The sequence below is a fragment of the Coloeus monedula genome (assembly GCF_965178545.1).
Source record: "Coloeus monedula genome assembly, chromosome: 26".
Lineage (NCBI taxonomy): Eukaryota > Metazoa > Chordata > Aves > Passeriformes > Corvidae > Coloeus > Coloeus monedula.
The window spans coordinates 975229-990665 of NC_138806.1; the positions used below are offsets into that span (position 1 = coordinate 975229).

At 58.1% G+C, this 15437-nt stretch overlaps 1 protein-coding gene across 1 annotated transcript in view; it reads left to right on the forward strand.

Annotated features, from left to right (window-relative positions):
• LOC309582356 (acid-sensing ion channel 2) overlaps positions 1-15149 on the forward strand; it is a gene marked incomplete at its 5' end in the record, with an annotated part of 377429 nt that extends 362280 nt beyond the window's left edge. The window contains 7 exons of the mRNA XM_082297460.1: positions 5621-5771; positions 6767-6823; positions 7562-7715; positions 8574-8665; positions 10271-10350; positions 12998-13066; positions 15019-15149. Of these exons, the coding sequence (XP_082153586.1) occupies positions 5621-5771; positions 6767-6823; positions 7562-7715; positions 8574-8665; positions 10271-10350; positions 12998-13066; positions 15019-15120 (705 nt within the window). The 3' untranslated portion in view covers positions 15121-15149. The remainder of the gene's footprint in view (positions 1-5620; positions 5772-6766; positions 6824-7561; positions 7716-8573; positions 8666-10270; positions 10351-12997; positions 13067-15018) is intronic.
• Between the last annotated feature and the right edge of the window lie 288 nt (positions 15150-15437).

The window sequence follows — 15437 nt, forward strand, 5'->3', positions numbered from 1 at the left end:
AAATGCTGAGTCAGCAACAAAAACCCCTCCAAAAGCAATTCCAGCCAGAGATTTGTCGATGAAAAGTGGTGGAGAGGTCAAAGAGGCCAAGCTGCCCCTGGACTCATGGCCAAGGGAGATTTTCCTGGCTAAAAAAAGCGGGATTGTCCAGTCTGGAGGGGACACCGAGGGTGACTAGACTGTGATCTTCCAGGACCTGAAAGAACTGCAGGAAAAATGGAGAGGGAACATTTCCGAGGGCTGGAGGGACAGGGAATGGCTTCCCAGTGCCAGAGGGCAGGGCTGGATGGGATCTTGGGAATAGGGAATTCCTGGCTGGGAGGGTGGGGAGGGGCTGGGCTGGAATTCCCAGAGCAGCTGGGGCTGTCCCTGGATCCCTGGCAGTGCCCAGGGCAGGCTGGACATTGGGGCTGGGAGCACCCAGGACAGTGGGAGGTGTCCCAGGGGTTGGAGCTGGATGGGTTTAAGGTCCTGCCCAGCCCAAACCATTCCAGGATTCCATGAGATCTCAGACTGGAGCGATCCCTGAAGTTCCCCAAGGAAAGCAGGGGCAGCACCTGGTGGATGATTGGAATCAAAACAGGAGACTCTGGAGGGAGGAGGCTGGAAAATCCCCCTGGATGCCGCTCTGGGCCCGAGTGCAGAGGGAAAGGAGCTGGAATGGTTCCCATGGATCCGGGGGCCCGGAGCTGCTGCCGTGGGCTCTCACCCCATTTCCCGTGGGATGACCCCCCACGGTCCCATCCCAGCCGTGGCTCCCACAGGGACACTCCGGGATCTCCGGGAGCATTTCCATGGCAATTCCTGAGCGGATGGTTGGGGTTTGTGTGCTCGTGGATGGGAGCTGGGCAGGAGCTGGCACAGGGGAGGATCCAGCACCTCCAGAGGGAACCCAAGGGAGACCAGGACCCCCTGGAATTGGGAATTTCCCTTCAGCTCCCAGCGCTCCTGGATTTGGATGGATTCCCTTCCATTTTTCCCCTTTCCTGGCACTTTCGGGTGAGCCTGGTGTTGGGATCTCCCCCTCCAGATCTTGGGAAGCTGCGCTATCCCTGCGCTATTCCCCTTTTCCCTGACCGTGGCACCAAGGCTTGGACGGACACACCAAAATCCACATTTTTAAGGGCTGATCCCGTGGAAAAAGAGAAATTCCTCCTTCCTTCCCCTTTTCTTGGCTGGTTTTTGCAGCATCCCAGCATCACCCAAACCTCTTCTGTCAGGAATGGGATCGGACTTCCCAGCAGAGCTGCACAGGGCATTCAGGGGGGATGGAAAACACCAGGAAAAGGGCAATTCCTGCCAGCTTGGCCACAAAGATTCCAGAGGCTGCAGTGAAGCCCCGGGTCCGAGCTGGAGCGATGCTGTGTGTGGAGGTTTTATGGGACAGAGAGCAGCAGGAGCTGCAGATCCAGAGTGGGATTTGAGAGGCAGGAAAATGGGTTTGGGAGCTGGCAGTGATGGCATGGAAACCCCAATTCCCAGTCAGGGGGGAGCACTGGGATTTGGGAACTGGGAGGAATCAAAGAACATTTCCCATGTTCGAGGTGCCATTTTACACGGGCTGGAGGGACAGGACCCAGGGAATGGATCCCAGTGCCAGAGGGCAGGGCTGGATGGGATCTTGGGAATTGGGAATTGTTCCCTGGGAGGGTGGGCAGGCCCTGGCACAGGGTGCCCAGAGCAGCTGGGGCTGCCCCTGGATCCCTGGCAGTGCCCAGGCCAGGCTGGACATTGGGGCTGGGAGCAGCCTGGGGCAGTGGGAGGTGTCCCAGGGGTTGGAGCTGGAGGAGCTTTAAGGTCCCTCCCAACCCAAACCATCCCATAATTCCATGGATTTGTGCTTCCCAACCCTTGCTCTGAGCATTTTCTCCCACCCATGGTCTGACCTCTCCTGGAAAAATGTTCACCCCCTGACTCCTCTGTTTCCCTCCATCCCACAAACTCTCCCCATGGATTCCCTCCCGTTTATCCTGAAATTCTAGATTAATTCCAGCAGGAGATCCCATGAAACCAACCCCACAAAGCCTTCATGGCACAGGAGCAGCTGGAACAGGAGGTGGAAGAAAACCTTGGATTCGTAGGGCAGGGGAGGGGTTTTGGTTGGAAAACAGAGTTGGGAAGGAATTGGGAACGGATGCAAAGGAAAAAGGGTTTGGAGGGAAGGGATGGGATGAGGCAGAGATCAGGAAGGGAGGTCGGGAAGAGCCGTGGGATCCGAGGATGAGGGAATGGTTTGGGTTTCCGGCTCCCCCTGTGCCCTCTGGGAAAGAGGATTTTATAAAAAGGTGGGAAAGCGAGGACAGGGAAACCTCAGAGTCCAACCGCCCCCAAACCGGGCACCTCCGCAGGGTTTGGGAATTGGGTCCAACAAATCCAGCCAGAACTGCCCGGGAGAACGGGGGGAAGGGCCTGGCTCCCTCTGGATGCGCCCAGGGAATGAGCAGAGGGAGGGGCAGAGGTTGTTGGAGCAGGGCAGTGGGAATCCCCATCCCGGGGGGATTTAACCGGGGTGGATGCGACCTTTGGGGTCGTGGGGCAGTGGTGCCAGGGAACCGGACTCGATCTCAGAGGGCTTTTCCAACCTTTATAATTCCCTCATTCCATGTCATTGGGAATTTGAGGCTGAGTTTGCACCGGAGCCACCGGCCCGGCTCATCCAGGGGCAGCAGGAGTGGGAGCAAAGCTGGGATGAGGCTCCGGAGGGGCTCCCTGGGCTCCTCATGGATCTCCAGGAGGTTTCAGTGCTGCCGTTCCTGCTGGATTTGCAAAGCAGGATCCTGGAGCTCCCAAATCCCACGTTTCCCTGGGCACTCGTGAGCTCTGTAACAGCCCCGAGTTCTGCTCTGGGGGAGCTCCCTGGGGCTGGAAGGGTTAAATTCATCCCTTAAAACCAATTCCTCAGGAAGGGAGCACATAGGAAGGAACAGCCAGGATGGGAAAGGGGCTGGAGATGGGAACAGACAATTCTGTTAACCGGGAGCTGGGATCAGCCAGCCGTGGCTGCTCAGGGTTTTCAGCATTCCACAAGGGCTGGAGCTGCCTGGGATGGGAATTCCATGGATTTGCTGCTGTTTGGGGTCTCGTTAAGGAACGGAGGGTTCTGGGATGGGAATTCCATGGATTTGCTGCTGTTTGGGGTCTCGTTAAGGAACGGAGGGTTCCGGTTGTGGTTTCATTGGGAACAAAGAAAACCCAGCCCGGGTGGGGTTGAGATGTTCAGGGAGGGGTTGGATCTTTCCTTGGGATTGCTGGAGCTTGGTGGCATCAGCCACGTGTGGGGGAGGCAGGAATCGGTGCCGGATCCATCCCAGAGCCAGGGGGACATGGGGCAGGAACAGGTTCTGGCACTGCCCAGGCTCCCCAGGGAATGGGGACATTCCCGAGGGTGCCAGAGCTCCGGGAGCATTTGGGCACCGCTGCCAGGGATGCCCAGGGTGGGGTTGTCGGGATCCTGCGCAGAGCCGGAGCTGGACTCCATCCTTGCAGGATCCTCCCAGCTCAGGATATTCCAGGAGTTTATGAAGCTGTCCCGGGATGCGCCAGGATCATCCCCAGCACATTTCCCTGGCTGAGAAGATGGAACAGTGTACGAGTGTGAAAACAAACCAGTGGGAGGCACCAAGTCAGGATTACAATTTAATGGGGAAATTAAAGAAAAGGAAAAACTAAAAGAAAGCACTGGTTCAAACTGACAGAGTTAGGATACAACCTGGCACCCTGTTAGTCAGGGTGGTGGTGGCAGTCCGGTAGAATGGTGGCTGCAGTCCTCCTGAAGCGGCGATCCTGTAGAAAAAGAAGGGTCTGCTCCTCCTCAGAAGGTCCAGTGGTGGCTGTGTAGCTCCTGTCCTCTGGAAATCCAGTGGAAAGGCCTTCTCTCTGGTGTTCAGCCTCAGCTTATATCCACGATGGGATGCTTGGTTCCTCCCTCTGGGTGGAGCATCTCACAATGGGGTAATGAGTCATGAGGCCAGGTGTTGATTGGGCTCATTAACAGAAGATAGTCCGGAGGGAGTTATCTCTGAGTCAGGCGGCAGGACAATGATGGGCCATTAACAGCAAGATAGTCTGGGGGGAGGAGGCAAGGAAACACTGCCCCACCTGGTTTCAACAGCTGATGGGGATGGTAATAGAATACACTGCAACCCAGGACAAACAGCAGGGAAATCAGGGACAGCACTTCCCATTAATGTAGGGAATGACCTCTGTGGCTGCAGGCCGATGCTGGCAGCTCCCGGCAGGCTCTGGAAAGGCAGGAATGTGGAAAAGGCTGTGGCAGAGCCGATCCTGCCCGGCCCCTGGCATCTCTTCCCTCCGGGTTTTCCAATCTCATCCCCTCTTCTCCGGGCGTTTGGAACAAGCAGGATCCATCCAGCTTCCAAGGAGTCACATTGATTTTCTTTCCTTCCCCTTTTAGCACCTGCCAGCTGGGAAGTGATCCCGGTAATCCCAGAGAAAGCCGGGATCAGGAGGGTTGGGAAAGCGTTTAATTCATTAATTAATAATTAACGACTGCAAAAGGGCCAGGCCGGGAGTTTGTCGCCCTCAATTAGAGGCTGGATTTGGATTTCTCCGAGCAGGAGCGGGAGGAGGAGCCCTTGGGAAGCTGCCAGGGAGCAGAATTCCTGCGGGATCCGAGGGCAGGGATGTTCCTGCTGCCTTTTTCTGCTTTTCCTGCTGCTTTGCTGGGGTTTGTTCCCGCCCTGGGGGGCAGCTCCACATCCGGGGGTCTCTCCCGCCGACCCCAAACTGGGATCATCTGGGAGAAAGGACAGGGATCCCCTCAGGATTCCCCTAGGAGGAGGATCTGGAGGGGCTGCAGGCACAGGGATCAAACCCAGCTCAGCCTCTCCCGTTAATTCTTTCCATGGCTGAGGGCTGGGATTGCTCCATCCATCCCGCTCCTGGCTCCTCGGGGTGCCTCTCCCATATTCCAGCAGCTCCAGTGCCACGGAGAGCAGGAATTCAGGTGTCTGAACTGAGCTCAGCAGTTCCATGGGATCAAGGCTCTGGATGGAGAGGCTTTTCCCGAGGTTTCAGTCCCAGTTTGTCCCAGGAAGGGATTCCCGGGAGCTCTCAGGGATGGATTCCTTTGGATTAACCCCAGGGATTCCCGTGCTGAGCTGGGAGCAGCCGCTGGGAGAACACTCCACAAATTTACAGGGAATGGGAGAAGATATTCCTGCTTGGGGAGGGTTTGGTGGAACTTTTCCCGTTTGTAAAGTGGAGTCCAGGCAGAAATTCCCGCTGCTCCTCCCACAGCTGCTCCCACACCAAGACCTTCAATGTCACCCGGGAGCACCAGCCCCGTGGCACCGGGATAACGCCTCAGGGACAGCTTGTCCCGAGTCAATTATCCCAGGGATCGGGGAGCTCCTGGGAGGGGGGGATGCCCTGAGGGGTTGCAGCGGCTGCCCCCGACAGAGGAGCTCCCGTGATGTCCTGCAACAGCCCCTGTCCTGTCCCTGCCCTGCCCTCTCCCTGTCCCCATCCTGCCCTCTCCCTGCCCCATCCCTGCCCTGTCCCGTCCCTGTCCCTGCCCCTGTCCTGTCCCTGTCCCACCCCTGTCCCCAGCTGATGTCCCTGTCCCCAGCTGACTCTCCTGTCCCATCCCTGTCCCCAGCTGACGTACCTGCCCCCGCCGTGGGGCGAGTGCCGCTCCCCGGAGCTGGGGCTGGCCTTTTTCCCGGTGTACAGCGTCACGGCCTGCAGGATCGACTGCGAGACTCGGTACATCGTGGAGAACTGCAACTGCAGGATGGTGCACATGCCAGGTGGGGATGGCACAGTGGGGACACCTGGGGATGGCTGGTGCTGGGCTGGAGGGATGGGGCACATGCCAGGACAGGGACAGGGACACCTGGGGACGGCTGGGGCCGGGCTGGAGGCGCGGGGGGCCTGAGGGAAGCGGGGTGCTCCTGGTGATTGGGACAGGCCGGACCCGAGGCAGCAGCGCCCTGGGGCCGGCAGGGCCATCCCTTTGCTGGGGACAGCAGGGACAGCAGAGGGGAGGGAGGGAGGGATTGTCCCTGCTCTGGGCTGGGGCGGCCTCTCCTCGAGTGCTGGGGCAGTTTTGGGCACCGCAAAATCAAAGAGACATCAAAGAACCAGAGAGGGTCCAAAGGAGGGACACGAGGAGGGGGAAGGGTCTGGAGGGGCCACACGAGGAGCAGCTGAGGGCACTCGGAATGTCCAGAGGAGGCTGAGGGGAGACCTCAGTGAGCTCCTCAATGTCCTCAGGAGGGGCAGCTCCGATCTCTGCTCCCTGGGACAGGGACAGCACCCAGGGAATGGCTGGAGCTGTTCCAGGGGGGTTTAGGATGGAGATCAGGAAAGGTTCCTCCCCCAGAGGGTGCTGGGCACTGCCCAGGCTCCCCAGGGAATGGTCCCGGCCCCGAGGCTGCCAGAGCTGCAGGAGCGCTGGGACAGCGCTGCCAGGGATGCCCAGGGTGGGGCTGTTGGGGTGTCTGGGCAGGGCCGGGGTGGGACTGGCTGATCCCAGGGGTCCCTCCCAGCTCAGGATATTCCAGGATTCCCTTGTAAATAGGGACAAGCCATGGAAGAGAGTCCTGGGCCCTCCAGAATCATCAAATCCCACCTCTTTTAGCCCCGGTGCCACCCCGGGTGCTGTTCCCAGCAGCTCCCACGGGAACAGGCCCCTGTGGCAGGCAGAGGTGGGGACAGCGGGGGCACCCGGCTGCGGGGAGGTCCCTGGGTCCCCGTGGAGAGCCCGGTGTCCCCCTGTGATGGCTTTGTCCTGTCCCTGCAGGGGACGCTCCCTTCTGCACCCCGGAGCAGTACAAGGAATGCGCAGAGCCCGCGCTCAGTGAGTACCGGAGGATCCCTGGATCCAGGGGAATTCCAGGGGATCTGCAGCCTGGAGAGGGGCTGGGATTAGACCCTGGGTGCTGGGAAGTGCTGGATGCACCCTGGGGTGAAGTTTCTGCTGGTTCTCCATGAGGCACAGAAACCCTCGGGATCAGGGGAGCCCCGGGAGCCCCTCTGGGGCTGGGGTTGGGTTTGGGATTGGGATGGAGGGACCATTCCAGGTCTGGATTTAGGACACTCAGTCATGAGTTCCCCAAGCTGCTGTTGGTAGCAGAGGGTGGCCTCCAGCAAGAGGCCTGTCCAGGGTGGTGAGAACTGGGATGAACTGGGAGAGGAACGGCCAGGAGTGGCCCCCTGGCGCCTTTCTGGGAGGGGAAATCTCTGCTCCCGCCCTGCTCCATGTCCCTGATCCCTGAGCTCTATCCCTGGTCCCTTATCCATGGGATTCCACCCTTCTCTGTGTCCCTGCTCCATGGGATCCCTCCCTGCTCCATGGGATCCCGCCCTGCTCCGTGTCCCCACTCTGTGTCCCTGCTCCATAGGATCCCTCCCTGCTCCATGGGATCCCTCCCTGCTCCATAGGATCCCTCCCTGCTCCATGGGATCCCTCCCTGTCCCGTGTCCCCACTCCATGGGATCCCTCCCTGATCCCTGGGATCCCTCCCTGCCCCGTGTCCCTGCCCTGTGTCTCTGCCCCGTGTCCCCGCTCCGTGAGCTCCATGGCTGCCCCCCGCAGGTCTCCTGGCAGAGAAGGACAGCAGTTACTGCATCTGCAGGACCCCCTGTAACCTCACCAGGTACAACAAGGAGCTCTCCATGGTCAAGATCCCCAGCAAGACCTCGGCCAAGTACCTGGAGAAGAAGTTCAACAAGTCAGAAAAATACATCTCGTGAGTGGGGGAGGAGCTGAATTCCTTTGGGTTTTGGGGGGAATGTCTGGGAAATGCCAGGTCCTGGCTGATCCATCCCCAGCGCAGGGAGGTCCTCCAGGGAAGAGCAGAGTGAACACCTGGAAGAGATGAGGCTGTTTCCTTCTCAGCAGAACAACCTGAGTCCCTTCCCAAGGATTGGCCTCATGGGAATCCTCCATTCCCGCCAAAAAAGTGCAGAAATTCCCAGATTTGCTGGTCCTGCTGGAGATTTGTGTCTCTGGACTGAGGTCCTCAGGTAGCCACGGCCTTGGAGCTCTCCTGGCCCTGGGCATGTGGTTGCCACGTGCGGGAAGGGAGAGCTGCTCCAGATCCTTTGGATTCTGCTTCATGGAATCGCGGAATCACGGAATGGGTTGGGTTGGGAGGGACCTCAAAGTCCCTCCAGCCCCAGCCCTGCCCTGGCAGGGACACCTCCCACTGTCCCAGGCTGCTCCAACCCCAATGTCCAGCCTGGCCTGGGGCACTGCCAGGGATCCAGGGGCAGCCCCAGCTGCTCTGGGCACCCTGTGCCAGGGCCTGCCCACCCTCCCAGGCGGGAATCACCATCCAAGAGAAGAATTCCCATCAAAGTTAGATCCAAGATCCTGAGGAATCCTGAGGAAACCTGTTCCAGCTGCTCCAAAGGCTCCCAGAACCCTCAGGGTGCCCTGAGCTCCTGCTCTGCACCAGCTCCAGGTTCTGTGGGTTCTGAGGACCCCAGGGAGAGGAACAATCCAGACAAAGAGGGGAATAAAGCCCCAAAATCCCGTTTTTCCCTTATCCCGAAGGATTGAGGCACCAGTGGCTCCTGGGCTGACGCTTTTCCCGTTCCCACAGAGAGAACATTCTCGTGCTGGACATTTTTTTTGAAGCACTCAACTACGAGACCATTGAGCAGAAGAAAGCCTATGAAGTGGCAGCCTTACTTGGTGAGGGGGCACTGGGACCAGTTTGGGGTCTCTACTGGTCTGGGAGGGGTCCACAGCCTTGAAACCCCCAGCAAGGCCCCGTCTGCACTTCCCTCACCCCACCACGGCATCCCAGGAATGTCCCCATGGATACTCCGTGTGTTTGTGGAAGGTTCTGGAGCTGCTCCATCCCTGCCTGCTCCCCGCCCCGCAATTTTTGGGGATTTTGGGGCTGGGTGGGTGCTGGGTGCTCTCTGTGGTGCAGGGTGCGGGGGACATCCCAAAACCATCTCCCATCACCTCGTCCCTGCCCCAAATCCGTCCTTTCCAACCGGGCCTGAGCTCTTGGCCTTTGGAAGCCTCATGGAGGAGCCGCAGGAGACCCATGGAAGGTGCTGCTCCATCCCTGCCTGCTCGCGGCACCCCAGTTTTGGGGGTTCTGCTCCCTGTGGTGCCCCCTGGGCAGTGGGGGGGGGAGGACATCCCAAAACCATCTCCCATCACCTCATCCCTGCTCCAAATCCAGCCAGGCCAGAGCTCTTGGCCTTTGGAAGCCTCATGGAGGAGCCACAGGAGACCCAGAACTGCTCAGCCCCGAAGCAGCTCCAGCTTTGGGGTCCCAGCTGCAGATTTGGGGTCCCAGCTGCAGATTTGGGGTTGGCCCCGCTGGGTTTGGGGTGGGCATGAGCCCCCGCCAGCCCTGCAGCCTCCCTGAGCTGCCCCAAATCCCTGGATGCCTCTGGAATGCTGGGAGTGCTCAGCACCTTGGGAAGCTGGAGCTGGGTCACCCCTGGGGCTGGAGGTGGCCCCGTGTCACCCCACGTGGGTGGCCCTGCCAAATGCCCCCTCAGGAGCCCTTCTGCACCTCCTCGGGCTTTTCCAGGAATTCCGAGGAGGAAGAGGAGGCTGCTGGAGCCTCTCTGACCCAAACCCCATTTGCCCCTCGTAGGACCCTCATTCCCAAGGCTCTGGAGCTTCGGGAAGAGCCTCATCCCAGAATCTTTTGCCCAGGCTCAAAGCCTCCAGGTGATTCCATGTGGTGTAAATCCGGCACATCCCTGGGATCATTCCGGGTTCTCACTTTGCTCCCAAACTTTTTCCCTTTCCTCTCTCCGTGTCTCATGGACACCCCTGGAAAAGGCCCCTTCCCCACCCCACCCCCCCATGGGTGCCTTTGCTCTGGGGGTCAATCCAGGGCTGTTTTCCAGCAAAATCCATGCGATTTGCCTTTCCTGAGCACTACATCCCAGTTACCTTCCCAGCAGATTCCTGGGAATCTCCTCTCCTCAGGTTCCACCCCAGGACACTCAAGCAGAAGCCAGGAGATGCTTCCCAAAAACCCCAGCGTGTCTCCCTTCCCGCTGTTCCCAGACCGGGGTTTTCCTTGGCTCCAGGCACGTTCATCCCTCCCAGCACCTTCCCCACACTGGGACCTGGCATTCCTGGGACGAGCCTGGAGCGCTTGGGGCTCGTCAGCAGCAAAACCATTTCTGTGGCCAAGCCCATTGCCAGGATGCCGCCGGTGCCGTTGGAGACGCTGCTGCTCCGGGGGGAGTTTTTCCCAGTTGTTTTGGGATGGCAGCTGCCGGCGGTGCCCGGGGGCCCTGACAGCGCTGTCCCCTGCAGGTGACATCGGTGGCCAGATGGGGCTGTTCATCGGGGCCAGCATCCTCACCATCCTCGAGCTCTTCGATTACCTGTACGAGGTAAGGCCTGCCCCGCCTCGGCGCGGGATGTCCCATCCGGGAGCCCCTCATCCCGGGATGTCCTATCCTGGAGCCCTCATCCCCAGATGTCCCATCCTAGAGCCCCTCATCCTGGGATTTCCTGCTCCTGGAGCCCCTTATCCCGGGATTTCCCATCCTGGAGCCCTCATCCCAGGATTTCCCACTCCTGGAGCCCTTCATCCCGAGATTTCCCATCCTGGAGCCCCTCATCCTGGGATTTCCCGTCCTGGAGCCCTCATCCCCAGATTTCCCATCCAGGAGCCCCTCATCCTGGGATTTCCCGTCCTGGAGCCCCTCATCCCGGGATGTCCCATCCTGGAGCCCTCATCCCCAGATTTCCCATCCAGGAGCCCCTCATCCTGGGATTTCCTGCTCCTGGAGCCCCTTATTCTGGGATTTCCCACTCCTGAAGTCCCTCATCCCGAGATTTCCCATCCTGCAGACCCTCAGGCCACGATTTCCCATCCTAGAGCCCCTTATCCCGAGATTTCCCATCCTGGAGCCCTCATCCCAGGATTTCCCACTCCTAGAGCCCCTTATCCTGGGATTTCCCATCCTAGAGCCCCTTATCCTGTGATTTTCCATACTGAAGCCTCTTATCCCAAGATTTCCCATCCTGGAGCCCCTTATCCCAGGATTTCCTATCCTGGAGCCCCTCATCCCGAGATTTCCCATCCTGGAGCCCCTCAGTCCTGCTTTTGCCACTCCTGATGCCCCCTCATCCCTGGATTTCGCCCTCATCCCTGGATTTCTCCCTCATCCCTGGATTTCTGATGTCTCTCACGCCTGGATTTGCCTTTCCTGCCCCTCATCCCTGGATTTCCCACTCCTGGAACCCCCAATCCCTGGATTTTCTGTTCCCTGGCAATCCCAGAGCCCCTTCCCAATCCCATATTTCCAACCTGCCCCATCCAGCTCTCCCACAGCCCCATCCCGGGATGGGAACAGGGATTTTATTCCTGTGGGATGTGAGAGTTGGCCATGGCTGTTGATTTGACGTGTCCCGCTCCAGGCAAGGGTCACATCCCAAAATCCCAGCTTGGAACTCGCTTCAGATCCCTTCATGCTCGTTTGTTTTGGGATGCTGACTTCATATTTTCCTATTTTCAGACAATTTCCCCCATCTCAATCCCAATCCCATCCCAATCCCATCCCAATCCCAATCCCTCCTGGGCAGCTCCAGCGTTGGTGCCATCAACCAGGAATAAAAACTACGGGAAAATTCCAGGCCTAAAGCTCAGAGAGCAACAAAAGCTGAGCCTGAATTTAGAGCTTGGCTTGGATACCCAAATTTTTCATTAAATTCGCCTTTTCCTGGATTTCTTGGGGATTTTTCCTAAGTAGGCCATAAAAAACCTCACTAATTTGGGATTTTCCTCTCTGTTTTCCTCCTTTCTTCAGCATCTGCTGACAAAATCTGTCCAATGTGGGGGATTTTTGCTGTTATTTTTAGTTTTTACTTCTTATTTGGGCTTAAAAGTCATTTTGTACCCTCAGAGAAGCTCCCTGGGGATGTCCCAGCAGGGGGATGTTCACATTCCCGGATATTTAACCCCCACCAGCCAGGAGAAAAGGGATAAAGCATCTTCAAACTTCCCCAAAATCCCCACGGTTTTTCCCCTCTGCTTGGGGTTTCACAAAGGGGGGGCAGCACCTCAAAAATGTGAGTTTTCAAAGTATCTGGAGATTCTGGGAATGACAGCAACCAGATCCAATTTTTATTCATGGATTGGCCAAATCTGGGGGAAATATTGACCCTGAAGAGGCTTTTTTGGGATCTTCTGCTGAGCTCCATCTTCCTCGTGGTCCCAAATTCCTGCCGCACTTCCCTGCTCCAGCCAGGATCCACATTCCATAGGAACTGACCCCATTTTTTGGGATTTCAGGATTTCAGCTTTCTTCTTGTTAGTTTTATTTCTCTTTTCTCCCAGTGGAAGTTTTCCAGTAAAATGCTTCCCAAGATTTCTGGGATTTCCCTGGAAGCCAAATCCTGCAGCAGCAGGAAAATGAGGGGGCTGGGAAGGGAAATGGAGCCAGGAGCTTTTCCTGAACCCCAAAAGTGTCCCAAAAATGGAATTTTTGCAGGTTTCATTCCTCGTAAGAGAATCCTGGAATGGTTTGGGTGAGAAGGGACCTTAAGGATCATCCATTCCCAGCCCTGCCCTGGCAGGGACACCTCCCACTGTCCCAGGCTGCTCCAACCCCAATGTCCAGCCTGGCCTGGGCACTGCCAGGGATCCAGGGGCAGCCCCAGCTGCTCTGGGCACCCTGTGCCAGGGCCTGCCCACCCTCCCAGGGAACAATTCCCAATTCCCAATCTCCCATCCATCCCTGCCCTCTGGCACTGGGATCCATTCCCTGTGTCCTGTCCCTCCATCCCCTGTCCCCAGTCCCTCTGCAGCTCTCCTGGAGCCCCTTTAGGCCCTGCCAGGGGCTCGGAGCTCTCCCTGGAGCTTCTCCTCTCCAGGTGAGCACCCCCAGCTCTCCCAGCCTTTCCATGGCTCAGCCCTTGGAGCATCCTCCTCCCCCCAACCCTTTGGAATGCACCCCAAACCCAGCGCATCCCAGTGCTCCCTATCCCACTGCAGCCTCTTCCTGCCTTAACTCCGGCTCCCTCCTTTCGCAGCTGATCAAGGAAAAATTATTGGACCTTCTTGGAAAAGAGGAAGAGGACGGGAGCCATGATGAGAACGTGGTGAGGGGAGAGGGGGGAATTCCCTGGGGATGCTGGAGCTCTTCCCAGGGCTCTGGAGCTTCGGGAAGAGCCTCATCCCAGAATCTTTTCCCAGGAAAAGATTGTCAGGATCCCATTATTAAAATATAATAAAATTATATATGAAAATTTGGCCCCTGCCGGAATTAAGGTGCAAACGAGCCCCAGTGCTGGTGACAATAGTGTGGGGTTTATTGGATAGGAAATGTGGGAGAGAGAGAGACCAGAGAGAAAAAGCAAGGGAAAGAAATAGAGAAGAGGTGGGGGGGAACAGAAAGAGAGTGACAGGGGCAGAATAAGGAAAAGATCCCCATCCATGGATCCCAGGGATGCTCCGTTGATCCTCTCCAGCTGCTCTTGGTGGTGAAGGTCCCCCCAAAGCACAGAATCCGAATGTGGCTCAGGCCAGGTGGAAATCCCAGGTACCTCCCTGGAGGGGAGTTGGCCACGGTCCCTTACAACAGACTCCGGCCCTGGGGGTCTGGGATGGATTCTGCCACCCCCTCAGCTGCCTCCCACGGGAATGTCCCAGGGATGTGGCCCTGGGGGTTGGGGGTTCCCCAGCTGGGCCGGTTTGTGTCAGGGAGGACGGGGCTTCCGTGTCCCTGAGCAGAGCCCCGGACGCAGCAGAGGCTCTGCCCGGGCTGGTTTGGGGTGGGGAGAGCAGAGCCCAGCGAGGCCGGGTCTGCACAGCCTCAGCCCAAAGCAGCCGGGGAAGGGCCGGCAGGGAGAGCAGCACCAGGGCATGGGGAGAGCCCAGAGAGGCCACGGCTGGGGCTGCTGTCCCCATCATTGTGCAAGGGAATGGCCTGGCCCAGCAGCTCCCTAAGGAATGGCCTGGCCCAGCTGCTCCAAAGGGAATGGCCTGGCCCAGCTGCTCCCTAAGGAATGGCCTGGCCCAGCTGCTCCAGCAGCTCCAGAGCAGCCTTGAGCCCCTGCGCTGGAAAACTCCGCTCCTGCAGCTGCTGGGGGTGAGCAGGGGCTGAGCTCTGCCCCTTCCATCCCTGCCGTGCCACGGAGCCCTCCAGGGCTGGAACAGCCCATCCCCAAAGCCTGGCTCAGCAGGGATGCAGTAACCCATTCCCAAAGCCTGGCTCAGCAGGGATGCAGTAACCCATCCCCAAGCTCCGGCTCACGGCTGCACTCACAGCCCAGGGGCCCGGCTGCTTTCGGGCTGAGGCTGTGCAGACCCGGCCTCGCTGGGCTCTGCTCTCCCCCACCCCAAACCAGCCCGGGCAGAGCCTCTGCTGTGTCCGGGGCGCTGGTGGATGCATTCCTCTGCCTCAGCCTTGTTGGTCTGAGGTGAGCACATGCCCCGGGAAGAGTGGCTGAGGGAGCTGGGGCTGCTCAGCCTGGAGGAAAGGAGGCTCAGGGGAGACCTCATGGCTCTCTCACACCCCCTGAAAGGTGCCTGCAGCTGGAGGGGTCGGGCTCTGCTCCCAGGGAACCACTGACTGAACGAGAGGACACAGCCTTGAGCTGCGCCAGGGGAAGTTCAGGGTGGACATCAGGAAACATTCCTCGCTGGAAGAGTGACTGGGCACTGGACTGGCCTGCCCGGGGCTGGGGGCAGTCGCCGTCCCTGGGGGGGTTGAGCAAAGCCTGGACGCGGCACTCGGGGCCGTGGTTCGGTTGGAGGTGTTGGGTCACAGGTTGGACTTGATGATCTCAAAGGTCTTTCCCAACCCGGTTCATCCTGGGATTCTGTGGCTGAAGGATGGGTGTCCCTTATCCAATCCCAGCAGTTTGACTCCCAGTCCAACGTTTTTCAAGGAGATTTCTGTGGTTGCAGCTCCTTTACACAGATTTTGTTGTAATGAGCAAACCTGACATCCGTGTTTGAGGCGTGAACCATTTCGGGCTCTGACAAGGTGGGAGGGCCGGGAGCATCCAGCGGCTCCGGGATAACACATCCCGCGGTTTTCCATCGGCAGAGCACCTGTGATCCAGTGCCAAACCACTCGGAGAGCCTGAGCCACACTGTGACCGTGCCCCTGCAGGCCCCGCTGGGGACGCTGGAGGAAATCGCCTGCTGACCCCTCCCCACCACAGTGCCCATCCCGAGGAAGGAAAACTGCACAGGGAAAACAGGGACCCAGCTCAGGTTTGCACCGGGGGGAAGAAAAAAACAAAAAAAAAAAGATGGGAAAAAAAAATACTGGGAAAGAATACTGGGAAAAAAAAAATACTGGAAAAAAATGATGGGAAAAAATTATTAAAAAAATCTATTAAAAAAGAAAAAAAAAAGAAGAAGAAGAAACTCGCTATGCATTAAAATAATATAAAAATAATATAAAAATATAAATTCTAAATATACTCTGCCCAGAGTGAGAGGCGCCTTGGACCTGACTCC